The 27102-nt window shown below is 36.4% G+C and overlaps 1 protein-coding gene across 2 annotated transcripts in view; it reads left to right on the forward strand.

Annotated features, from left to right (window-relative positions):
- LOC119784352 (rho GTPase-activating protein 6) overlaps nt 1-27102 on the forward strand; it is a 99568-nt gene that overhangs the window by 60167 nt on the left and 12299 nt on the right. For both annotated transcript variants that reach the window (XM_038286391.1, XM_038286469.1), the window contains exons 2-3: nt 18176-18335; nt 22872-22943. In XM_038286391.1, coding sequence (XP_038142319.1) covers nt 18176-18335; nt 22872-22943 — 232 coding nt within the window. The remainder of the gene's footprint in view (nt 1-18175; nt 18336-22871; nt 22944-27102) is intronic.

Consider the following 27102-nt stretch of genomic DNA (forward strand, 5'->3'; position numbering starts at 1 on the left):
TGATAAATCAAGTGATTTGAATATTTGGATGGGTTAGGGTAGCTGAAAGTGACACATCTCTTCAATCTACTGTAGGGGCACATGTTGAGTGCTTCTTTAAATTTCTCCATTGTCTCAAGCTTGCAGTGTCATTGTTTTCCAGGACTTCATCAGCTCCTTTACTTGCTCAGTAATGCCAACAGCAAACATTTCTCAGTGCAGCGTTCTCTGCCTACCTGCTGATGTGTGACCTTGTTCTAACAGCAGTTACAAGTGTTTGCTTTACTCCCCTGCCACTCCCAGTACAAACAACTCTGGCCCGAGAAATTCTACAGTGCATTGCTTCATAAGCTGTACTGATAGCAAATTTAACTGGATAAGTGAATCCAGATTGATTCATGGTATAAAAAGACAGAAAGAGGAAGAAAAGACTTGGGTCTTGGGTGAACTGACTGCACATGTGGCTCTCCAGTCATCAGTAGACCGAGTTTATTTACATTGATATCATGTTTTCCAAAGCACACACTGACCCAGGAGGAGATCTTAGCAGGAGTGGACATTATGTCCACAAGAGAGCAGTTAGGTGGAATGTGCATGTAAAAAAAATAAAGTTTTGCTTGTAATACAATCACCTCTCTGTTCTAATTTAGGGAATATATAAACCCTTGTTTTTCTCTGGGTACACCATTTTTTTTCTATATGTGCAATAAAGTCACACCAACAGTGAATTCTTTTATCATGGGGGAAAAGCTATCCAAATATGCTGGAAATAAACAGAAAGCTGTTGGTATTAGCACCAGTGACAGCAAACAGCCTCTTCTGCTGGTGATAACTGCTAATCAGTCTTTTATTGACACTGAATGCTTTTTAAATTTGAACAGCTTGATTTTTTTCTGTAACCAAATAATTATTTTAAACTCCTTTTTGTTTAGATTTACTTTTTGTTTAATGACCAAATACATTTAATACCCCAAAAAGAGAAGAAATCTTTTTAGTGCCAATATTTTTTCCCAACAGCATTTATTTCCTAATCCTGATATTTACTTACATGGTATTAGACTGGATTTGGTATTTGATTTCTGATATTGTAAAGAGGAGCGCTGCCACCGCAAGGCTTGAAACAAATACAGCTCTACACATTCCGCAGCTGTCACTTTTGGCCTGTCATGACAACGCTGTCCTTCTCTCGTTTTTCAGCGTGTCAAGCTAAAGGCGCTTGTTTTATTATCAACAGCACAGGAGAAGTCCGCCCCTCCTCAGGACTTGTCTTTTTATGGATACAGACTGAGAAGGCTGAGTGTTGGGGGGGTAGCAGAGCTGTGGGGAGAAAGTTCTGCCTGAGATCCCATCCAGTGTGTACAGAGGCAGATGTGCTTCAAACAGCAGAGGTCCCGTCCCTAAGCTGTAAGAAATGATGCCCTCCTGGAAGGATGGTTTAGACCTGAAATGCCTAACATGTTTTTATCATTAGTTTAACCCTGAAGTTGTTTGTTTAATCAGGGTTGGACCCTTTTACCAGCTGTTTCTGCAGGAACTGTTAAGCAAACGTTTTACATGCAAATTTACATCAGAATTTCAGACTTCTAAATGATCTATTATTATTGCTGCAAAGTTGTGAAATGACTTGAAATAAAGGCGGAGCTGATTATTCTGGGTTTTATGAGCTCTAAAGCATGCTTGGATGCCTAATAATGAGAACAGATTGTGCTGTCCCATGTAGAAATGCCTCAAGACAGCTGTTGCTCCACAAATGATAGAAGCGATACAGCGATGCCAAACGGCGATAGCTGTTAAATCTGATCAGAACACAGTTGTTTCTCCTGCATGAATTGCAGAACAGCAGAGAAGAACTGGTCTGGTGCTCATAAAATAAACTTTTACGCTCAACTGGGTAAAATATTTCCTATCTGGAAAAAAGTCAACAAGCCATAAAGGTCAGGCGGGGGGTCTCTGTGGAATCACCACATCAAGCATCAAGTCATCTGGTGCAGCTTCAGTGTGTCTCTGGAGGTCAGGGAGCATTAGACAAACTGGGTTTCTGATTGTTTTTACTTGAATGAGGCAGATGTGTTATTCTCTTGAAGAACTTTCTTAGAGAATCTCTAGGGACTTAGATCCTTCTGCGTGTTAAAGGGAACTTTCTTCATTTCTTTTGTCACCAACTGTCCGTTGAATGTTTAAAAAAGGGGGATTTAAACCAAATTTAACATTTCCATCATGCTGTGGTTCAGTTAAGTGGCTGTTTTATTCATTCTATACTGCTTTATATGTATGAAATGAAAGAAAACCATGGTTGGTTCTCTACAAAGAATGGAACAAATCTCAGCAAGTAATCGGCCAATTATAAACTGACCCAGGTTATTTGGGTATTGTCTAAAAAAAATACAGTGTATATTCCTCAGGATGGTAGCTTTAGCGGCCAAAGGGGCACAAAAGCCTGGACAAGTTTTTATTTAAAAGTGACCTTTGGTAATTTAGCGCCAAGCAATGGCTTTTGTATGGCTTAATGGCTTTACTATTTTGTCATAGCCATTTAAGTTTCTTAGGTTGCTATTTACTTTGCCTCTTGGAGGCTATGATAAAGCTGTTTAATATAGGATGTATATCCAAGCCTGGACCTCATAGTACTTTAGGAAAATCTTATTAATAAATTTGGAATGCGATCCTCAGGGTGAAGCGTATAAGCCTACTTACTTTGTTTAGATGATAATGATTGAGGTCTAGTTGTCACGGGTTACTTCAGAATATGTCTCACCCTAAAGCGCAACCAAGTCATCAGAAATGCAGAGAATGTATTCTTAGACATATTGGAGTCGGCTGGCCAGATAGCATCAATCAGATTCGCTGACAGACAGGAAGTTGGAAGTCAAATTTCCAGCCGGGTGACATGTCATAGACCCTCGCTGGAGTAAACATCCAGACAGAGAGCAATGCAGATGATGCCGAAAATAACAAATATTTAGTAGGAATAGGGTGAACATGCATGATGCGTGTTTTTGTCCCAGGATTTCCGGATTTCTTTTCCTAGGGCTGGATTAGCTTCCTTCAAGACAGCCATTGGAATGTGAGGATCAACAAGTCTCTTGTGGCAGTGCACCTTCAAACTCACAAACTTGCTTCGCCATTGTACCGTGGCTGTTTACCAACCAGATTTCCAGTCTTTTAATATAACCAGGCTACTCAAAGGCTATTTCCTGTTACTTTTCTTACATAAATAATATGCGAAATTTGATGAAAGAAAACTTACGATATGAGAACAATGTGATTATTTTTTACAATTTATGGGACTGGATGATTAATTGCAAAGCTAAATGCAGACCCATGCTTTAGTTGTGCAGATTTTTTTTTGTTTGTTTGAAATAATTGCTGAATTTGGGTACGCCAAATAATTTCTTGAACTTTAACTTTAAAAAGCAAGAATAACAATTTCCTAGAGCAGAACATTTAGCGACCAGTATAGAGTTCATTCAAGGCACTTATCTCTTGTACCCGTTCTTCTGGTGTTATAAAGACATATTTTTTAACCTCAGTTATTTTATTTTATTTTTTTTTAGAGTAGTTCATTCTTTTTGTTAATTCAAGCAACTTTGCTTTCATTCACATTACTTGCTAGCATTCACTTTTTACAATGGACTATTTTAAATTCTTTAGATGCCACAGCCGTGTAGCTTTCCAAATTTACTACAATTATTAAACTCTCTCTATACTCAGCTTGTGAAACCAAACCCTACTGTGCGGACAGAAGTTTCTGACTAGAAGTGGCTGTAGTAAGGCAAGTTGTTTATCACATTCATTGAACAGCCCATCAGCTCTTACTAGCCCCTACTTTACATGCTCTCTACAAGCTATTTTTAACTCATCACAGTTTTCTTCTCTGACATGTTTATGTCCATGGACACATATGATCAGCTTGGCAGCTGTGTTACAAAGACCAGCAACAGCGGAGAACTGTGCTCATCCTCTTTCCGTCAGGAAATCAATAGTAGATCATCTGCCCTGGCACTGACCTGTGTTACACCCGTATGCATATAAACACATGCACAGTCACAGGTACTCTGCAGAGAGAACAAAGATCCGTTGGGCCGTATCGGGTGTGGTGTGTGCCTTCAGGAAGTCACACTTGGTGAAAACTTCCTGAACTGTAACAAGGCTGCTGCTTTTAAACTGTTCTATTTCTCTTGATAGGTTTCTTTTATACACAGGCAGAAAGATTTCATTCACTTTATCTGTTACAGATAGTTTGGCACCAGTCTGCCACGTTTAGGCACTCTGCTGGAACAGATATGTTGATACCTTAAAAGTTAGAGTTTGTGTTATTTAACTACGGCCTTTTTGTATTCATCAGTATAAATTAGAAAGAACACAACTACTTGACCAAATTTATGATTGCAGTCTGTGTTTTTTGGTATGGGTCATAAGGGCAGTTGTCCAGGGTGGCATTAGAGATGTGGAGCACAAATAGAAGACTAAAAAAACATTGCATCATTGACAACTGTAGCGAATGGTGAGTCCAAGCCCCCTGACTGATGCTATAAATTGGCAAACTGGGTCATATGCCTGAGTGGGAGAGAACTACATTCTGCCCTACACAGAATCTCAGATGACTTCATACATTTTTACTGGACTGGGGCCAGTAAACCAAGTGGTCACTAGAACTGATAGGACTTGACTCAACCCAGTTCCCATTTATGCCAAAGTTATTGCTGAAAAAGGATGTGACATAAAAGTATCTACAAAATTCACAAATTTTTCACTGCATGAATATATTATTTCAAGAGAAATGGATTTATTCAGAGGCTCGGTATGCATTTTTGAACGGAAAATTAATATTTTTTTAGCATGCTATATAACGTGCATGAATATATCAGCAGCTGAAAAGAGGTAGCTGATGTAGGATGGACAAATATTTCTAGAGAGGTACCACAAAGGTACCTTGGACTGCTGAACACAGCATCTGAGCACTGTTGTGAAGAAAGTGTCAAATAAGCATGAGGAACCTCAAGTCATCCACTAATTGTCTGTATGGCCTGCTCCAAAAAAGTAGGTGCTATAATCTGCTGAAGGCTTAACAGGAAGCAATTAGGTGCGGTACCTTCTGTCAAGTAATAACACAGTTAAGCAGATTATGATTTTTCAACTTTATTATTTGTTTTAAATGGTATGGTTGTTTTTTTCCCTTATTAACATTAGGTATATTTGCTCATTCTTCAGTAGTGGTAGATGGAAAAAATAGAAATGAGGGAAATTCACAATACTTATATGTGTAAAACGAAAACCAGCATAACAATATTGAATTAAAAAGCTTAGTTTCTACCCATTTATATATATAAAAAAGTCGGGCCCATTGCAACTACTCAGGGCTGGTATGTGACTTTTTCTAAAATTATATTCACTAAGCTGGTGAGATTAGTCACAATAAAAGCCAGAGATCATGCTGTTCAGCTAAGGCATTTTATTTTCACCCTTTCAACTTTGAATAGGCACTAGAAAACTACTTGTACACATCTATAACTGCAGTTAGTGGAGATATTTATTCTGACTGTAGTGCCTTACAGCAATGAAAAAATGTCCCCATTGTACCAGTTGGACAAAGGCTACTGTCAAAGTTTTGCTAAAAAGAGATCCATAAAAGCAAATGGTGCTTGTTCTGCTTCTAGTTTAAAGTAAAACTGAATACCTTATGACTAGGATTATAACAATGTATTGGTTGCTTTGATCATTTATCTAGAAAGGTTATAGCTGCAATTTTGCCACTGTTTTTGATGCTCATTTTATCTTTTAAATTAAGCAACCTTAACTGCCAGCTTCCTCTTGATTAGTCACATTTCTCAGAAAGTTGAGTTCATTTTCCCTTGCCTCACGAAGCCCGATTACTGCTAGAACCGTAGACTCGAGAAATCATTTTAGTAAAATCTGTCCTTAGGTAGAGGTCAAAAACATCTAATCTTTCTTAGTAAACTCAGTCTGGCAAATAATACTAGCCTCCTTCTATAAATCTGTGGTTCCATAAAACCGATGCCTCTTATACTCAGATGGAGGAAAAATGGAAATGTTTTGAAGCATCTCAGGTGGGGTTTGTGCGAGAATCTTTTGAATTGGGCCGAGTTTGAGTCTCATTCTATGTCCCACGTCATGTAGTATACAGGGGGTAACAAGGGATAATTAGCCACTCACAACCACCTCCCGATCAGGAATCGTAAGGTAAGAAGAGAATCAAACCTGTTTGAAATTCAGTCGGCCTTTGTAAGGTGTTCTTAGACAAATCCTGCTGTTGAAGGAGAGTTACGAGGTTCTACGAGCCAATTTACAAGAACCTCACACACTACGCATGTGCAAACAAGGGCGTCCTTGTCCTTCTTCTTCCAGATTGATGAGTCCGACCAGCGCCATCTCTCAGCACTGAGTCTGACGTGTGGTGTATAGACAAGCAGTGTGAGCAGGTAGATCGCATCAGACTGTCGGGCCATACAGTGTAAGACTATATATCCTGAGCTTTGAACGATTTAATCATACAGTTTCAGCTGTTGTTGAGTACAAGGATTCAAAATATCGTGTAAGCCCAGTCTTAACCTATCAACAATTGTTCCATGTTGTTATAGTTCTAGAGGCATTACTTGATTGTCGAAATATGGTTCTGTTCACCAATGAGACAAAAGTAACTAATTTTAAAAGGTGTTTGTCTCATTAATAAAGCTAGCATATTGGGAAAACAAATGGAAAATCAGCAGTTAAACATTTCTTGGTAGTTTGATGGTGGAGACGGGTTTGTCATTTAAAGACAAGCTGAGGGAACCATGAAATCTGCTAGTAGAAATCCCTTTTCGAAAATGTCTAGCCAATATCATAGCACAAAGAACTAAGTATGAGTTATGCAGCTGGGCAATGATAGACAATACATCAGCATGTGCATCTCTGAATGCCTAAAGTGAGCCACCCTTGACCAAATGTAATATACAGAAAATTCTTATGCATAACCTGAATGTGGTTGCTCTTTCTTTAAATCTTATGTGGCAGAAATAAAAGTACACGACATAGAAGAGAGGTACATGGTTCTGGCAAAGCGTGGTAAAACACTTATTGAGGGTTAAAACAAATGGCTGATGGCAGTTGTTGCCCCTAAGGTTGGCGCAACCATTTAGTTGGTTTAAGATTTTTTTTTTCACAAATGGTCAGGTTGAGATCATCTTTTGAAAACTGTATTCTGTATTTTTTATTCTGGTTGTCTTTGTTTTATTTTTAAGTCATTTAATAATGAAAAAGCAGATCTGTAGTCTTTTGAAGAGCTGTTTGGAGTCTTTTTACATGTAGCAACAGCAAGTAAATGCTACCATACGTCTCATAAAGTGGCCATGTGTCTGCTTTCTGCTCTGTCATTTTAATCGCCAGTATGATCTGGACTCTGAGGAACAGACTTAACATGTTATAATCCCTGCTTTTAAAGTACCTCAAAGACTTAACCCAGAACCCACATGGAACGTAAAGAGTCTTAAGGAGCCTTCATTCTGATCCTATTGCATTAAACTGATCAGAGAGGCAAAAAAAAAATGTGTTGCAACTGTTAAAGCTTCTGTTCTTGCTAGTGGTGCGAAAAATAAATAATTCCCTAAGAGGATCAACATATAATCTTATATCCATGAAAAACTAACACCCGTTTGAATGCATTCTCGCTATGTGAAAATCGAAGTTTGTTTGACCGCAGCTGCTGAAAGGATGAGGTCATACGGCTCAGTTTGCTGCATTTACCAAGTATTCGTTTGAAGCCGTTTAGAGAGATGTTGGCCTTAATATGAATGACAGTTGTAACCCTTCCTCAAGTCTTCTCAAGAGGTTATTGACTTGTTAACTAAAAATCCCTTCATTGACTGTATGGTATGCCCTAGTGTTGATTGCGAAATCTCAGGCAAAAGCCTATCTTGGCCAAAATAGAGTTTAGAAGATGGCACGTTGTACAAAAGATATATTGTTATTACTTCTAGCTTAAGACAAGAAGCTAATTTCTACAAATTGCTTAAGTAGTTTTGTGCTGAAGGGCAGGTCTGAATGCTGTTGGGAAAAAAACAACTTCGGGTGTGTTAATACCACATGGTCTGTTTCTGTCGTCACTCTGGACGTCTTGAAATCATGCAGCAAATTATGTCCATGTAATTTTTTTTTAGCATGACACAAAAATATGCCGACAGCTGAATGTCAGAAAATTCTCAGCCTTGAAGGTGTTTACATTGTGTGCATTGCTGAGCCTGAGGATGAAACCTGAGGAACCATGACTGGAACAAGAAGCATTTCAATTTGCTGGATATTTCCATTCACATTGAAGTCAACAAAAGATAAAATTGAACAGTTTACATTCCAGTCCATAATCCATGGGCTGACACATTACGGCCTACAGGGGCAACAATGCCAGGGTTAATCACGGAGTCAAATTTTTAAAAACATTCCAGCAATAATGGGTAATGCTACTTTACTGGGAGTGGGAGTGCTCTCCATTCTGCTTGGGTATAGAAATCCCATGTGTGTGTTTGTGTGTGGAAGATCCTGTTCTCACGGTGCTAGCATGGCAGAATACTATGGCTGCAAAAACTTGATGGGAACCCTATACCCATGGGCCCACTTATGCAACTATTTTGACTGATTGACAGGTTAATTTCACCCAAATGCTGAGGGGTGCTTTTTATTCAGTTTTCATCAGATTTTTCACTCTGTGGAGGCATAGTTGGAGGCCTTTTCTACAATTAAAAAACCTTTTAAACTTTACATGACTTACATTCTGTCTTACATCTAAAGTTTTTCTGTTTTCAATAGATTGGGACAACTTTAAAGAAAGATGGTTTAGAAAAGCAAAAAAAAAAAAAGATTATCTCCTTATATATGCACTTTAGATGCCCACTGATTGCTTATGTTGGCCAGTACTGTTACAGTAATTGGTTCTGAAATAGTTGGCAGTGGTGAGGTTACCACAGAGTTTTGACCTTGTTTCATTTCACAGTACCCCAGAGCAAACATTGTGTTCGCAAATGCCCTTATAGAGACTCATACAAGACGAGGACAAGTCGCTGATTGATCCAAAAATAAGATTTCAAAAAAGTCACATGCTACAACACAAATGGCAGCAACATAGATGTTTGAACCATCTGAAAACATCCATGGGTATTTTGTTCTGACAGGTTCTGAATTTAAATGTCAATTCATGTGCCAATTCCATTTTTTATAGATGCATGTAGTATCCAGTGTCACACTGTTTGCAATCGAGTTTTGCACTGATTGAGAAGGAAAAAGTACAAGAAATCAATTTATTCTCAGAGTTTCTAGTTGAGCTTATTTGTAGTTGTGCACCTGCCTCTCTTCATAACCTTACATAGCCCTGCAAGATAGATATAATTTTTATTTTGCTTAAATGTACTTAAATCACATTGTCTCGTTTTGCCGATGGTACTGTTCCAAGATAACGATATACCTTGCAGGACAGGCAGTTGTAATCACACCAGGGTTCTATCATCTTTTTCAGGGTGGGTTTTTACCAGCAGGATCCACTCCAGAAACCAAACTCTGGCAAAGTATAAAGCATTCCAGAGGGGTTCAGCAGTTGTGGTGGTCTATGGATTGTTCTAAAACTGTTCAGACTGGAAGCAAAATGGATCTCCAGCAAAATATGCAGAAGAGGAGGGTTGACTTTAACCCTTCAGGCTCCTTCGCTAAACATAAATCTTTGCGTAAAATTTTCTGTAAAAGAGACCAAGATGATATATTCGCTTTGCCAAAATAAGGCTTTCAGTGAGTGAAATTGGAGAACTTTTCAGACTGTAGTTCAAATACAAAATATATTTTTCATTGCAGCATGATAACTGGAAAAAAATTATACTTTATAAAAAATAATATATACTATTTGACAGTACAGTGAGCTCTATAAAACAGATTTACGCCAGTTTAAATAGTTTAGGTAGAAAAATAAACTGGTAATTTTTCTTTTTTTAGCTTATGCTCTTAGGCAGTAACATTGAAACTACAAATTACGACAGGGACACACACACATATATATATATATAAACTATAAAATAGTTATGAATGAATAAAGAATGGCAAAATTAGTGTAATCTTTGACAATGAAAAGAAAAATGTTTCTTAACTTCAGCGTCTTTTTATGTCTATGCCTTATGCAGAACAAAAGTGACGAAGATAATAGAAATTCAGAAAAATGTTGGGGACAATGCAAGAAAAAACACTGTGAGGTACTGTAAATTTAATGTAGATTAGCAATAGTTGTTAAGATAAACAACCTTGTTTTATTTCTATTTTACAGCATTACATTAATTTAACATTAATGTTACATTTATACTACTGCTTTGTCTGTCTTATTACCAATAAAGGATTTTAATGTGTCTAACATAGTTTAATCTGATATGACAGTTTAGTGAAAGAATGCTCTGATGAATTTTTTTGTTATCAGTATCCGGTCTTTCATGCACAGATACCAGCATTACAAACAACCAAAATGCTTCAACCTCTTCCTCCACGTTCTGTCATAGTCTTAGTACCTTAATTTCCTTTGCTGGTTATGTAACAATTATGCAAGGGTTTAATTCTTGAAGGTTGGCCCTCATTATTACTGCAGACCCTTCGTATTATTCTGTCTGAAGAGATGTTTAAAGTCTGCCTGACGCTTTAGATGTCCTTGCCAGTTATTCAGTTGTGGGGGGTGGGATGGGGGGTGACACACTCTCCAAGTTGCTCATTCTTGTCACCCTGCCAGCAAGTACTCATTAAATGCTAAGGGAGCTCTAACAACATGTGTGGAGGGTTTATACCTTTGTTTTAAGTACTTTACAGCTAGTGTTGAAATCATGTAAATCTACACTAATGCCCTGACTTATGTCATCCAGAAGAAATTTGAATTGAATACCATAATGAAGGTGATAGGTGGGTCTGGAGGAGAAACCGGTGAAAATGACAGTGTAAATGCCTTATTTATGTTTTCATAATGTGTAAATTCAATCGAAAAGCATATTTTGCACAGATTTCATAGTGAATAATTCAAAGAGAAATAAAACATGATAAGTTTGACAGTTTATTTGGGGAAAAAAAGGTTATAGCAGTAGGATCTATAGAGCAGTTATTCAAATAATGTGAGTAATTGAGTAGAAAACGCACTGCAAATGAAAAAGGACTTGGTTTTAAGCTGCATAATTTAATACCTCTAATCAATTTAATGCATTATAAAATATTTCAACACATATTTTCCATTGTTTATTTGGCAGGGTAAATGTTTTTTGCAAACAGCAATAACTCTTTTCTACAAGAAAAAATGCATTCCAGGAATTAGTAACACTTAATCCAAAGACATGCCTTTCATACATCCAAAAACCAAATTTCTTTTTTAACTTGGCTCTCAGTAAGTCGCTGAGATACAGATATGCTGAAATTAAGACATATTGTTATTGATAAGCTTAAATAGCTTTTTTTTCCATCTGTTTACAGTTAGGGGTGTAATGATTGGTCCAGCTTTTAAAATGAGATGACAGACAACATTTAGTCCACATTAAGCACAATAGAATGGAACTTATCTACATTTTTTTATGAAAACCAAGACTTCTTGTTTTAGGAAATTTTTCATCTGTCTAAGTTAAACTTTTTGTGCCTAAAATGCTCAAACTCTGCCAAAAATAAAGGAAAATGTTACCAATTATTTATACCAGGGGTCACTGATGTGGTGCCCGAGGGTCCTCCTGGGGTGCGCACAGCATCTTCTGAAAACGTCACAACTCACCAAATGTTTCTTTTATTCTGTTGCCCTTCTTTTTTTAATCATGTATAGTGCATTTAATCATTTTAATCATACAGAGTATTTAAGCATTTATAGAGATTTCAAAATGACAATATCATAAAGAAAATAAGGAGCTAAAAGAAAAAATTTAAATATGTTTATTATGTATGAAGAGAAGTTCCTTCCTTCCTTCCTTCCTTCCTTCCTTCCTTCCTTCCTTCCTTCCTTCCTTCCTTCCTTCCTTCCTTCCTTCCTTCCTTCCTTCCTTCCTTCCTTCCTTCCTTCCTTCCTTCCTTCGCTTCAGTTCAATGGTACTGGTAGCCCTTCCTATCACTCAGTACCCATGAAGTAGCCCCTCGTCTTTAAATTTATTCTGGTATAAACAGAATAAAGATGAAGTTGATCTCAATTTGTGTTAAAATGGATCTCTCTTCAGAACAAAAAAAAATCAGTTCCTGTTTAATCAAATGATGTATATATTTCACACCTAAAATGAGTAAATGTTGTTCATTCCTCTTTAAGAACAGGACATTAACTCTTTAATCACATGAGTCATCAATTTATTTTGGGGTCTGAAACCCTGCAAGTACAAATGCCTTATAGCAAGCTACATCAAATCTTCAGCTCTCCATACTAAATACTGTATTATAACGGAGCAGACAGACACTTTATAAAAACGGTAGCAAGAACACCTATTTAGAACCCCTGGCAAGTTAAATAAGTAAAATAAGCTCAAATTCTTTAATAAGAAAAGAAGACTGAAATAAGAAAACACAACAAAATTGCTTCTACATTGAATTTTTATCATTGTTGTGGCACTTGTGGCCTTTATTAGATAGACAGACAGGAAATGAGGTTGAGAGAGAAGGAGAATACATGCAACCAAAGGTCTGGAATTCAATCCTGGGACGCTGCACCGAGGGCTAAGGCCTCAGCATATGGGGCCCTTCCTCTGTCCTGCTGTGATTTTTTTTTTACATGCATGACATAGATCCAAAGATTTGTAGTTGTTTTCCCTCCGGCTGTTTGAAAACAGGTGGAAAAGGCGATTAATTGTAAATCTGGGACAGTTAAGTGTACAAACACGGATACACACACCGTCATCACTAGCTGGCAGGGCGGGTTGATCGGTAATTACAAGCAGATGTGAATGCTGGGGAGGTTCCAGGTCAGTAAAAGCCATGCGTTATTGAGTTACTCATGCATGTGTGAAGTCAACTTGTAAAAAAAACAAAACAACAACAACAAAAAACCTAATACAGATAGAAAGAAATAAGAAACAGTGTTGGAACATACTTGTACATTCCTCCTGTTCAGTGTTATGATCCCAAATCTCTGCTCAAGGGTCATTTAAAGCCAGCTGCAAATCGTAAGGGGAAGAAAACAAACCACGAGTACAATGTGAAATTTTGGAAAGCTCACTTTGTGCTTCTGTCTCTTCCTCTTCTGGAATCTTCATTACGAAACACATTTATTGCTAAAAACTTAATATAATACATTTCGTGTTTTTCATTTTCTATAAGACTGAGATGCAAAAGTGCCGCTTTGTGTTTGTCAGTTTAAAAGATTAAGAATTAAAAACTTCTTATGGTATTATTTGCAATTGTTGACACCTTTAAGTGGCCATACTATCTAATATGTTATTTCTTTTGTTTGTTTACACTAAAAGCAATGTAAAAAAAACTTGATTTCAGGCCTCAACTTGGCAACCTTAACTAACTTCTCATGAATATCATGCAAGGTGCTTTGAGTGGTTTTGAATATTACTTAATGTACCATGCTTTTTGGTTTTCTATGTAAAATTAAATACAGATTAACATATTTCAGACTTTTTTTTTGACGTACAGGGTTTTTAATGGTTGTTAACATTTCAAATATCTGTCATGTTGTTCAGTTATTTAATCAGTCCGTCTTAGCAACATGTGTGTGACCTATGTGTGGGTTGCCATAGTAATATTTCTTCTACTTCCTGCCCCTTCAGGTTTCTGTATGTATATGTCACCATGGAAACTGTCATATTCTTTTGCGCCAGTTGTCCTTTTGTCTAAAAAAAGAAGAAAAACCACATGCTGCGCTGCACTGTGCTGAATCTCCAGATGGCATTAGTCATCTAACTGCATGGTGCGCGTGCATTTAAAGTCATTATTCTTTCCAGCCAAGCATTTTTCACATGTGAGCGCAAAATAGCAGCAGCAATGACAGCTTGATTTCTTTTTTTTTTTTCCATGTTTTTATGTAGGATTCAGGCAATAGATTCCAGTTTTTCTAAAGCTTGCTATTGCAAGTCTTGTGATGTCAGGAAATCAATTGACAATAAATAACTCTGACTTTAAGTGTACATGAAAGTCATAACTATTCAATGTTTTGAAGGAATAAACTTATATATATATATATATATATATATATATATAAAGAAATATGGTTAATCCAGGATAATTTCTTAACCAGTGTTAACTTGTTATTGTCACGTTGGGCAGAAGTTTTGGAGGACCCAAATGCAGAGACTGAAGCTGGTGTGGTATCTTAATAAATTCAGAAGGCTATAACTAAGGCAAAAAATTCAAAAATAACAAAGACAGAAAACCAAAGTTTAGAAGACATTAGGGAAAACAAACATATGGAGCCAGGAAACAACAAGGAACCAGCAAAAAGTGACTGAACAGGAGGTGTATAAAGGAGAGACTCTACAAAGACTAGGTTAATCAGCAGATTGGGAGCAGGTGTGGACAGAGGACTCAACAAGGGAGCTAGGATGAGGAGACTGATACAGTATAAGAGGGCAACAGAGGATAAACAAGAAAAACATAAGAACCAAAAAAATATATATAACCAACAACTACTAGAATAACAAAAAATGGAAATTAAACCAATACACAGAAAGACTTGATTATATAAGTATAACCGCTAACTAAAAAGAAAACTTAAACAGAACCAAAAAGTGCAGAATCATAATAATTAGGCTGTTAACTTGCAGAGTTAAATTAAAATGCAAATGCTTGCTCTTAAAAAAGACTTTTCAAAAGTTTTTACTCAAAATTATCTTGAAAATAGTCTTTTATATGACCTTTTACCATTAAAACATCATTGATGAGCAGACTGAGACCTTAGTAGTTCAGCGCTGATGCATATATAATAACACTTTCCCTAAATGCCCTTCGGGTTGGAAGTTCCCACGCTATTTCAACGGTTGTGACGTCAACTGCGTCCATGATAAATGGCTCCAACAAAGCAAACAATCAAAGCTAGATGAATTTTGTGAATACTCAGAAGCGACCAGCATCAACTCAGACACCAATGACAACTCCCCAAGAAAAAAAAAATAAATCCTTGTCGCATACGAGAACAAGCAGAAGACTGCTGCAGTTCTGTGCAGTTCTTTTGAAAAAAAACTTTGCTGGCTTTTGAATGTGTTTATTTCATGAAGATTAACTGACAAAAAATAGATAGTATATTCAATTAGAAAGGTGCAACTTGTGTTGTTAACCAAGTAGGGTTGGACAAAATTACATTGTGTAGTTACATAATTAGAAATGGCCTGGAACTACTTATATTAGATTTTTGTGATTTCTTTTTGTGCCACTCTATAAACAAAAAATTGGAAAAGGATGACATCATTTTTTGACCTCATAAGTATCTTAGTAGGCTATATGCCCCAATGCACTACTTCTTGAGTCCTAGCCAGCTCCTTTAATTCTGCTCTTTCATTACTGAACAAACAGATTAATCCAGGTGTGTGCAATCTCAGTAATCAGAATGACAAGACACACCTGGATTAAACAGTTTGCCCAGTAATGAAAATCAGGAAACAAATGAGTTGACTGAATTTCAGGTAGTAGTGGAGTTCGGAATATAGCCCATTACACTTGAATAGTTTTTAAATGATTATAAGCTTGAAATCAAAAACACACCTTTGCCTATTGTAACTGCAGGATCTATATTTTAGCCAGATTTATTGTATCACAAAATATCTAAACATTTTTCACATCATATGCCGAAATCTACATAATAAATGCCTTCAGGGCTATTATTGCTCCCTACCCTGACAATTGTGTGATGTACAGTCTTTGAATGGAATTTGTGGGCCTGTAATATATGATCTCATTAACCTTAATGGTTCTCAGTTTAATTTTAGGAAATTGGCCATGATATTGTCATGCATGTGTGTTTTGTACTGCTCATTAGTTCTATTGATACAGCTAGAAACTAATTACCGCATGCTCTGTTTAATATGGACATAATAGTAGCTGGCTGTCATTACAACAAGAGTAAAGTAACAGAGCTCCTAATCAGCTTAGTCTTTTTGTTTTCTGTTATGTAACCATGAGGACAACACCCCTTGCATTATGTGCAGCATTTGTATCCTCTGTAAAGAACCATCTTTGACAGTAGCATTGATTTCCAATCATTTAAAAGTCAAAAATCAAGATATAGGTGTCTGTCATCTGTAATACAAGCAATGTGCTATGGTGCATAAGCTGTTTATTCTTAATTGATGACAAATGACATAAAATATTTGCTTTTGGTCAAGTTTGTAATATCTTTCTTTGGACGCTCTTACAGGTCAAGCAGGTTTATTTTTGCAAGGGCCCAGCAGTCAAGCTTGCGTTTAATCTACAACATCACTCCCCGCCAGCATTCCCGACGTTTCACTAGAGCTCATCCACCCCCTTCAAACATCCTGCCGGGCAGAACCAACTTGATCGTCGACCGCCCTTCTTATCAAACTCTTTTTCTTTTTCCGACCTGTTGTCTTTTCTTTTGCTGCAGACTTGTGGTCATGCAAGAGCATGTGCATCTCTGTGCAGCAGAAAGCTATGAGCGAGGTCACACAGGAGGCAAAAGGCTTTCCTTAGTCAGTGATAAGAAATGGCCTACACAAGCATGCACTCGCAGCAACACAGAACAGCTGTGATGGATGAAATGCTTCATGAAAGGCTGCAACATGCCTTGTTTACTGTTCTTACATTTGCCGACATATTTCTAGGGTTTGTAGATCTGAAATTAATTCTGTCATAAGGAGATAAAAAGATATGGTCTGTCTGCAAAATTACTAAATTATATAAACACAGACACATTTAGATGAAACTGCTAAGCCATCTGTCTGAAAAAGGCATTAGATAGACTTTTGCAAAGTCGTCTCTTTCCTTTTTTTTCTCAGACACAAGAATGCATGACCGGAGATTGAGGTGACTCAACAGTTCATCTTGGGCAGGTCTGTCTTAGGTTTCCAGCAACCCATTACTATTTACTTAAGTCCAATTTCACCCTAAGGCTCTTAAACAGCTCCTCTCCCTCGGAAATGTTTACAGAGCAAGAGGGTTTGCTTTTATATCATACAGTGGGTTCCATCTGTAGAGATTTGGGTTTTTTCACATCTATATATATATATATCTATTATCCATTTGTTTTGTTCTGTAAAACTTTTAATCTGATGTAATTTAGCCATACACAGGCTTTACCTCCATACTAAATGTTAAATAGTTTCGGAAATATTTTCCAGGAACACCTTTGGCCAAGTTCAGGTTATTTATTTAAAATTTCCAAGCATTAATGGTAACAATTGACAATACTAAAATAAATTGAACATGATTGATCTCACAATGGATAAATTAGCTCTCTGCATTTATCCATCCTCATTGGAGCTAATGGGTCTTGCTCAGAGAGGCAGTATGTGGGTTTGGGTTTTGAACCCACAGCTTCAGGATTCCAAACCCTATGCACTAATCACTAGCCACCACTCCCCATTTCTGTATAATTTTGACAAACATGTAAAACAAATTGTGCAGAAGGAAACAAAACCTTCAACATGTTTAGAATACAACAAAGCATACTTATAGGTCCACCTTAAAATAAAGAAAGCATGCATTAACTGAATAATTGTATTTTCTTTAATTAATCACTTTATTAAATGTGTTTTACTTAATAAATACAATATAACCTGTTAACATTGTGGATAATTGCGCTTTTTTCATTGCATTTAATGACCAAGACACATTGAATGTTAAATGTCCACTGTTAGCAGTATCTTTTCAAAGCACCAACACATTTTGGTTTATAAAAGGGAAGATAAGTAAGCCTTTTCCTCCCCTCTGTCCTAATTCCGCTTTATTTCTTCTTCTTTATGCTATAATATTGCACAATTATGGAAACCATAGCAACAGAACAATAACATAATATGGTGAACATTTGCATTTAAAGGATGATATTTTGAAAGAAGATTACAAGGACTAAACGCTTGTTTTTTTTCACCACCTGGAATCTGGTGTTGCTAACGTTCTTTTGTCTGGGACAAAATTGCATTTTGGCAGAATTAAAAGAAAATTACAAGTTCCCCAGAGTCTGGGACTTTAATTTTTTTCTTTTGTCAGCAGGTGCATTAGTCTCTTCTTTAAGGTCGCAGGCTTTTGTTAATTTTGCTTCATTTTTTTTTCTCGTTCTCAGGGAGATTTCACCTGGAGCAGCCTGTCAGGGCGGAGTGTACGCCTGACTCCAGTCGCCATCCAGAGCCTGTCAGAGCTGGAAAGAGCCAGGCTGCAGGAAGTAGCCTATACCCGCTTACTCCAGGACTATGACCTGGGATGTCAAATAACAATCCCAAAGGGTGAGAGTGCTTTCATTTATAAAACAAAAACTCTTATAGCTGCAATCAAAAAGTGTGGAACATATGTATTTGTTATTTTGTTAGTTTTATTAACTGCAAAATGCATCATAAACTGGAAACTGCACCTTCTAATTTTGCATACCCAGATCTATTTCAATCAATTCATTCAAGATGACACACAGTTCCATTATGATCACTGATCATGCGTGGACTCTATTCTAAGACAACTTGTTATTGGTCCGAGTTTCAGGAAGTTATGAAAAAGACACATTTAGATGTAAGCCACACTTCATGTAGGAATTTGATGCTTCCTGTTAGACATGGTATCTCATGACCCTGCTGGTAGTGACATGTGACTTTTTCCAGTTTAAGTGGATTCTTCATTTAGTTATCGCTGTGAAAAAAACTGTGTTAAACTAAAGCTATGCTTGTACACTGCAAAACAATGTCAGATGTTTTAAATTTAGTGTATTTAATATTAATTTAAGTACGTGAATAAGATGATTTACCAATGGAATTAGTTTCTTTACTCTTAAAATAAGTTATTGAATAAAATGCCCTTAAAATAATACATTGTAATAGTTTTTTTTTTTTTTTTGGTTTAAATTGTGTAAATTGTCTTGTTCCATTGGCAAAGTGTCTACCTTGTCTCCTAAATTAAAAAGCACCTATTTTAAGAAAAAAAAAAACATTTTTAGTTTTCAATTTTTTGCAGTGTACTTGTTTGTTCTCTTTTCCTGTTTACTTTTGTTTCCCTGTTACAAGGTAAACATCTGTCTGGAAAATGACTAAAAAAAACTATTTACGTTAATGTGGCACAAGAGTATTCAGACAGAGTCTGGTTTTTCACTAGGCTCGCCCATGCTAAATGCTCCACCATGAATCTAAAACTAAAGAAAAAATCAACATAAAAAAAATAACAGCTTTTCTTTTTTATATAGTTATAGATTATTTCTTGATGAATCACTTGGTATTTTTAAGGTTTTACTCGTACTAATCCGAGGCAATACCAACTATAGAATGTTATCAAACTCTAAGGAGCTGATCCTTAGAAGGTTCGCTCGTATTAAAAAAGGTACAAATGAGTTTGTACATGCAGAGCTTTAAAGAAGGTACAAAGTAATTTTATTTCAGCACAGTGTGTACAAACTATTTTTTGCATCTTTGCCTTGATCAAAGTAGATCATGTTCTAATGACGAAATATTTACCATGTGCAAAGCTATTTTTACAATCAAAAACCTTTTGCATATTTTTTAGTACTTTGTCTCGTTCACATACAAACATCACACAAATCTGCTGTGTTTATTGCTACATATGAAGCATTGGCACAAAGCTGAGGATGCAGATGATCTGTTTACATAAAAACATATTTTGACCATCGAAAATATTAATAGTAGATTAAATTTAAGGAAGAAATAAAGTCTACACAGGGAGCACATATTAATGCAGACAATCTTTATACAGTAAAAGTAAATTGAGAGAAATGTCTGCGTCACATTTATATAAATAAAATATTAAATGAGCCGGCAAAGAGATGCTATGTTTTATTTTCTTTGACGCTTTGAGATAGGCTACAAGATGCACTATACATATTATTTAGCATTTAACTCAAAACGGGCAGAAACAAATCATTTTGTGATTCTTAATATTTATGAAGAAATCCTTGTACATCTCCTGCAACACACCAATTTATTGCACATACAAATAAAAGATGCACAAGCAGTTTGGGATATCTTCTTTGCAATCTTGAAGGATAAAGCCCCAAGTTGGAAGCCTTGATATATATTCAGAGGTTAATCCACCCACTCAAACACACACCTGTCTATTCAGATTATTTCTATCAGACCGTGTGGGGCCATCCTCATTCTAGGTAATCCCAAGGGATTATCAGACTTTAATCCTGTCAAAATGATTTCAACACCAGCAGATTGCTTACCACCTTTTATTTTTCATCCAAATTGAGGTTTGTAATATAGAAGACAATGTACTTTATATGTTCTTTGCTAGAGGGGTAGGTGCCATCACAAGTTTGTGCTGACTCCATGCTCTACACTAACCCCACACGGTGAAGGAAATTTTCTTTGGATGACTCGGCTGAAGGCTTCCCAAGTAGTGCAAGCAATTTATATGCACCTCAAACATGTTTTATCTGTTTGTTTTTTAGGTTTCCAGATTTCTGGATTTCCTCACTATAGCATTTTTCCTGCCTTTCCTCCAGAGATTACGTCTTGCTTTTGCAAAAGGCAGTAACAGATCCACGTCATGCACACTGAGGCCTGCATTTGCTCCACTATACTCTATATAGCATTGGGGTTAGTTCATAGCAGCAGTGTAGAACGGCTAATGGATTATCTAGGGCCTTGCATTCCAGCTGAAGGTTAAACCTCTCCCTACCATGATTTAATGCATGCTTAACTGTGTTGCTTATGAATTCCAGAGCTCCCGACTGCTGCCATGTGCAGGCGAGGGATATATTTCAAATGGACAAGTGTCTGCATCTGTGGGGGCTATTTCAGCTAATACTTGTTTTCCATTCCTAGTTTTGCATCAGTGGGTCGAATTTTTTGGCGTTTCTTCAAGAACAGAGCAGATTAAAGAAAGACAGAATGAAGACAGACAAAAAAAAAGGACGAGATGAAGATGTGATGCGACAGAAAGTCGGTTGAGGTTCATCAGATTGAGTTGCAAACAGGTCTGGGGTAGAAACGGAGAGTGTGGAGGTTTTGGGTGATTTTCGTATGGCTTTGGGAGCCATCTGTCAAAAAATCCAAACCATTTCCTATCTTGGCTTCTCCCATCTTTCATTCTTCCTCGCCTCCATCACAACATCTGCTTCGGTTTCTCCTCACAGTTTGCAACCCCATCCTCACTGGTGTCATGTCACAGACGCTCTGAAGTATGGGTACTTTTAGTTACTTAAAAAAAATAATTCAAGTAGCCCTCAGCCTAAAGTTCACGAGTCACAACTTATTCAGATTAGTGGGAGGGGGGGTGGATATTTATTGTGACTAGATCTGCTTCCCTACATAACATCGCTTTGTCTAAATTCACATTTCTCTTTGCGGAAGAGTTAAAACTCAGTCAGAATGGATTAAAATAATTTATCTATAACCTTGTGACATTCACAGTTGGGATTAGTTATGGACTTGCATTCAAACACATGGATGCTTTGATCTAAACCAGCTGTAGCTTCTGACCGAACTGATAAAAAGCATTCCTATAGAATCTTGTTGCCACTAGTTTTTGTAACCATGGGGACGCCTTAAGGGTGATTTGAAGACTTTTCTTTTTTGCTTATCACATTTTTTTTTTAATCTGACCAAAAAGTTCAATATTGAGACCAGTACTTTTTCTAGGGTGTCTTTAAACCACTTTTCCAAAAAGACTTGAAATGTGGAATGAAGGACCAGTAGTCACTAGACCCATTTAACTGCCTTTGTTGTGAATCTTTGCAACACTTCCAGAATTGCCATTGGCTTCTGTGCTACTTTTCCGATTAATTATTTATTTTGCTGGGTTTTTAGGCTTAATCATTTAGTTTCTATACAGTTCTTTATTATTTTCCATTTTCTGAAGTCGGATTAAAAGTGTTCTATGACATGTTGAAATTCTGAGCTATAGTTTTATGACATAAGCTATTCAAAGGTATTCAATTACAACTTCTTATGCAGTTTTTTTCCCTCTTTTTCGTTGCTTTATCTCATAAAACCACATTTGGTTTGTCCTTTTATTTTGAAAAATATAAAGTCCAAGAGAAATAAATATATATTCAAAGCTCTTTCAACAAGAAACACTCAAAACTTCATGAAGTCCTTAAGTTCAAACTGAGGTTATCAAGCCAATAGTGGAAATTTCTGAAAACAGGGACCTTAAAAATGAAGGGGTTAGCTTTCGACACTATTAACACAAAAATTCGAGTTAAAATTTTTCCACACGATTACATCATGATCCTAGACGAGGCCTTAAAGAGACTTAAAACTTGCATGCGTTTCGATTTCCAGAGCTTCCTGCGTGTTAATCAGCAGATCCAAGAGTCATTTATCATGCTGGGAGCTGACAGAGCTGCTTCCTTCCATCCAAACACAAATATCCTCATGGATTGCAAGCAGAAACTGAGCTATTGGCTGAATAGCTCTGGTATTAACTCTTTTTGTGCTGATTCATGCAGTTGTTGATGTTTTTTTCATTCAATCATTTGCATTTTTGAAACGAGTCAACAACATTAAGAAGGATCAAAAGAGGAATGTTGACCGAGTAATTTGAAGCTTACCATGTATGGTGCTGTAAAAGCAAAGAAAAAGAAAGACGTTAAGAGTTTGAATAAGCAATCTAACTAATTATGTTGTTTTTTTTGCTGTGGCTGCTACTATTTCTAACCTGACTGTTTATTGAATCGGTTTCCCCCTCTGGTTAATTTATGTCTGCATTCCTGGAATAATTTTATTAAATAAGAGCCAGATAAGAAACTGCAGATATGGGAACTGTTTGTTTCACATGATTTGTTAACTCTTTTGTTTTTTCCTCCTCTGTGGCAGATGGACAGAAGAGGAAAAAGTCATTAAGAAGAAAGCTGGACTCTCTAGCCAAAGAAAAGAGTAAAGACAAAGGTAAGCCGAAGTCCCATGAACATTGCAAATAATCTTAAACTTAAAAATCGGTCCCATCCTGCTCTGTTATCAGCATTTTTAAAGTTGCCATTTTGCGGACTCCATGCATTATGCAGGCGGATAATGAGGTTGTAAAAATAGCACCTGTTCTCCAGCTTAAAGTTTAAAGTGAACCGATTCTGTGAAAGAGATGCTGTGATATACTGAACAGCAGCTTAATCTGAAAGGCTGCACACATAACTTGACTTCAATTTATACAATGTGCCAAAATGTTTCTTTCCTTCAAAGGGAAAGATGCACATATTCTTATAGTTGTTTTTGGCTGGCCAAAAATTAAAAGTCAGAATGGATTGTCAAAAGGACGTCATTTTTAAAGGTACCTGTCAAAATAAGAAGATGCAATGTATTAGAAATAATGGCAAACATAGGATTTTTTTTCTTTTTTTGCAATTAATGAAAACACAAGAAGGGAAGTAGTCAGAAGGGCTACCAAGAAGAAATTGAAGGAGCCACTGGAGTTTTTGTTTGTTAATTACATGTAACCACAAATTCCTTATGCATCAGGGCTGTGCAGTAGGGGTGTCATATGGAAATTTTCCTATATAGAAAAAAAATGCTAAAACTTTCAAACACAAGACAATGTGGAAGAAGTGTGTTATATCGATGTTTAGTACAAAATAGAGTTGAAACAATTAACCGAATGAATAGTGATCAATCAATGATTGAAATAATCGTCAATTAATCTAGTAATCAATAAATCGTTAATTGGAGTGCAAAGACTATAAAACATTCCTTTAGCTCACAGAGTAATCCACTTAGAACAGTAATCATACCAAGATTGTAAAAAATTATATAACCATTTTGCATTTAATATGAAAGAAAAACATTTTAGTCTGTCAATATGCTCTATCTAGAGCACCTGGTTTAATTTCTTAAAAAATCTTCAGAAAAAAAAACCTTCTGCTATCCGATAATTAATCCAAAAAAATAATTGACAGATTAATAACATTAGCTGCAGCCCTAGTACAAATACTGTACAACTCTAAACATCCTTGAAAAGCACACTATAGAGACGGTGGAGCATGGGGAGGCCTTTTTTCTTAGCCTGGAACTTCCATTTTAGATACAGAGACTTATAGACAGGTCTAAATAGCATTGAAAGCTGGCATAACACCTCTACCCTTTAGCTAAGAAGGTGAGGAAGGAATTAATCTTTCAGCACAAACACCAGAAGCATCCATCCTAATCAACTAAAGAGAAGGAATGAAAGAAATGTCCTGCCAAAACCTGAACCTTGAAAATGTATGGGTTGATCTGAACACGGCTGTGCCTCTTAGAATATTATCGCTATATGGCTTTGGGTCACGCAAAGCATCGTGACGATAGGTACCAATCCATAAACAGGTAGTGCTTTACTAACAAAAGTGGTTTTAAGTTTAATTCAAAGGTGTGTGCTTTTATAAGACTACATTTATTCGTTTCCCCCCTTAAAAGTTTTCAATTAGGTTTTCAGTTTAGTTGTATAGGTTTCTGGGCATATTAAAGGTAGAAAAACTACAAAGTAAATTTTTCATGGACCTTTTTTTGTTTTAATCCTCAGAAAAGCCTGCTAGTTTAACAAAAGCGTGCAGGTTTTGTATACCCACTAAGTGCACAAATGGAATTTGTTTAAAATTTAAAGTAACATTTCTGGAACGCAGCTATTGGTGTAAATCCAAATGACGCCAAGGCTTCTCCATTCCAGCTGTGCAAATAGTTCGGTTTCACATGAGCTCACGTTGAGGAGAATAACAAAGTCAGGAGATTCATTTGTGCCTTCAAGAAGTATGTCAGTTTGAAACTGTTATTATAAGCCTGGCATATTTGTCTTCTCTTACTCCATTGCATAAAGAGCTCAGACATATCTACATGTAAAACTGTTTAATTTTCTAAATATATGGTCTAAAATATCAACCTTAATTTTCAGTAAGAAGAGTTTAGTCTCATCTATGGACAAATAGAAAATATAAATTCTGTTGCAGAAAACAGGTCTCCAGACACAAATATGGCTCATTTACTCTACATAGAACATTAAGGGAGTCTAATTCCTTATCTCAATAAGTTATTAGAAAAAGATATTTGACCAAACCTTCTTTTGAACATTTTAACAGCTTTTGTGGATTTACAAGTTAATCCAATCCCATCTTAATACATTACAATACACAATTCCAACTGTGCACCACTTACCCCGGGGCTATTTTGATATATCTGGCAGCATGTGAAATGTGGTTTGGCTGTGGACTCATCTGTGAAATCCAATAATCAGAGTCACATCGACTTTAAATGCATTTCTATGTGTATATGTGATTATGTAAGGCCTTTTAATGCGGTGAGGCTGCAGAGCAAACCCACTGTGTCACAATGTAAGCTGTCATGTTGTTCGGAAACCACAGCTCTGCATTTGTGGTTGTGGAATGCATTTTGTGTTCCCTCTCCTTGTTTTTCTCTTACTCATGGAGCAGTGCAGCTGGATAAGTTTTCTAAAACACAGAATGATTCTTTGTGATTTTGCATCATAGCGCTCTACGTGCTTTTTGTTATGACTGCTGGCAAAACTTTGGGAAACCGGATTTTTGTCAGAAGGATAGCGTTTACTCTTCATGAACACTTTCAGATGTTTGGAGCATGGGAAGGATTATTCTGTGTGTGAAAATTTCTCTATTGATTTAGCCAAATGTTTTGCTTTATTGTCTTGCTGAGAGACCCCATGAAGACCCATTTTCAGTTTTCAAGCAGAGTATAATATCCTTGCGTAACTGTTTGAACCTGATGAAAGATGTTGCATATTACTGTTGGTAAATGTGAAATTAAATTCAAAATAAAATTACATGTGCAACCCTGTACTCACTTCTGAGAGGGAACACCTACAGTATTAAATGCTTGAAAGAGCATGCAGGAGCCCATTTCTCCTAATGCACGCTCTGTTTAAAAGTTCCTGTTTGCAACGCTCATCCAAGTTTACTTTCCAAAAGAAGATTTGCAATTTTTCCACTATTTCAGACTCACAAACGTTAAGTGAAAGTGGGGACAAGCAAGTAGGACGGCCTTACGTAAACATATCACCAGAATGATTGACAATTAGGAGGACCGCTTATTTAGATGATCCACCCGGAAAAAGAACATCCTCCACTATACCTTTAAGTTTAGCCACTGGTTTATTATTAAAAGGACTAAAGTTTTAAATTAAGTTTAGATGGGTTTGGCTACCTTATGGCATAAAAAGTGTAAAATTTGATTGTTTTAATGTTAGAATTTTATTTAAATTAGATTTTATTGTTAACAGTTGTAATACTGATGATTTACTCTAAAAATGAAAGATAATACATTAGTGAAAATGGGTACGAGCACGTAGGACGGCCTTACGTAAACATATTATTTTGATGATCCACCCAGAAAAAAAAAAACATCCTCCACTATACCTTTGAGTATTTTTTTACAAAGAATGAACAACAATCTATTTTAGAAATTTAGAATCATTAGAAATATTACAGAGAAAGATGCATTTCTAAGTATTTTCTTGAAAATGTACTGGCATTTTCAAGAAATGAAATTAAGCAGATTTTATGACAAGTGAAACAGGCTAACAGCTTTACAAGTCCTCCATTACAATGAGCAGAAGGCAGGAAGGGCTTTTCTCCATAGTTAGAAGCTTGACACACTCCAGAGATGTGTCTACAGTAGAGAAATAAGTCCAGAAAAGGCCTTTTTTTTTTTTTGGTACAATGCCTCTCTCAAAACAAACACCAAAGACATGTAGCGTCTTAGCTTTACTTTTGCAACTTGGAGACTTAAAATATGGACTGGTTGCTCAGTTCCTGTTTCTTGAAATCTTAGGAATGCATTTTCTCCTATTTCTCACTCTGAAGCATTTGTATTGCATGAACCTTGATTTATTTTAAAGCACGTTATGAATAAAGGTGATACAGCTAAGTAAAAGAAGTTTATAACCCCAAAATATGAAATAACTTTTTAATAAAACACAGCCTACTATTTTTATCAAATATCTGCTATAGGGAATCTGTTGCCATCTTAAACAACCAAGAGTTAATTTGTATTTTTAGCTTTTAATGATAAGGAATGACATAAAACGATTCATAAAGCTGAAGCATGGCTTTTCTTC

The sequence above is a fragment of the Cyprinodon tularosa genome, unplaced genomic scaffold (genome assembly GCF_016077235.1).
Source record: "Cyprinodon tularosa strain WSP-4 unplaced genomic scaffold, ASM1607723v1 ctg1, whole genome shotgun sequence".
NCBI classification, from domain to species: domain Eukaryota; kingdom Metazoa; phylum Chordata; class Actinopteri; order Cyprinodontiformes; family Cyprinodontidae; genus Cyprinodon; species Cyprinodon tularosa.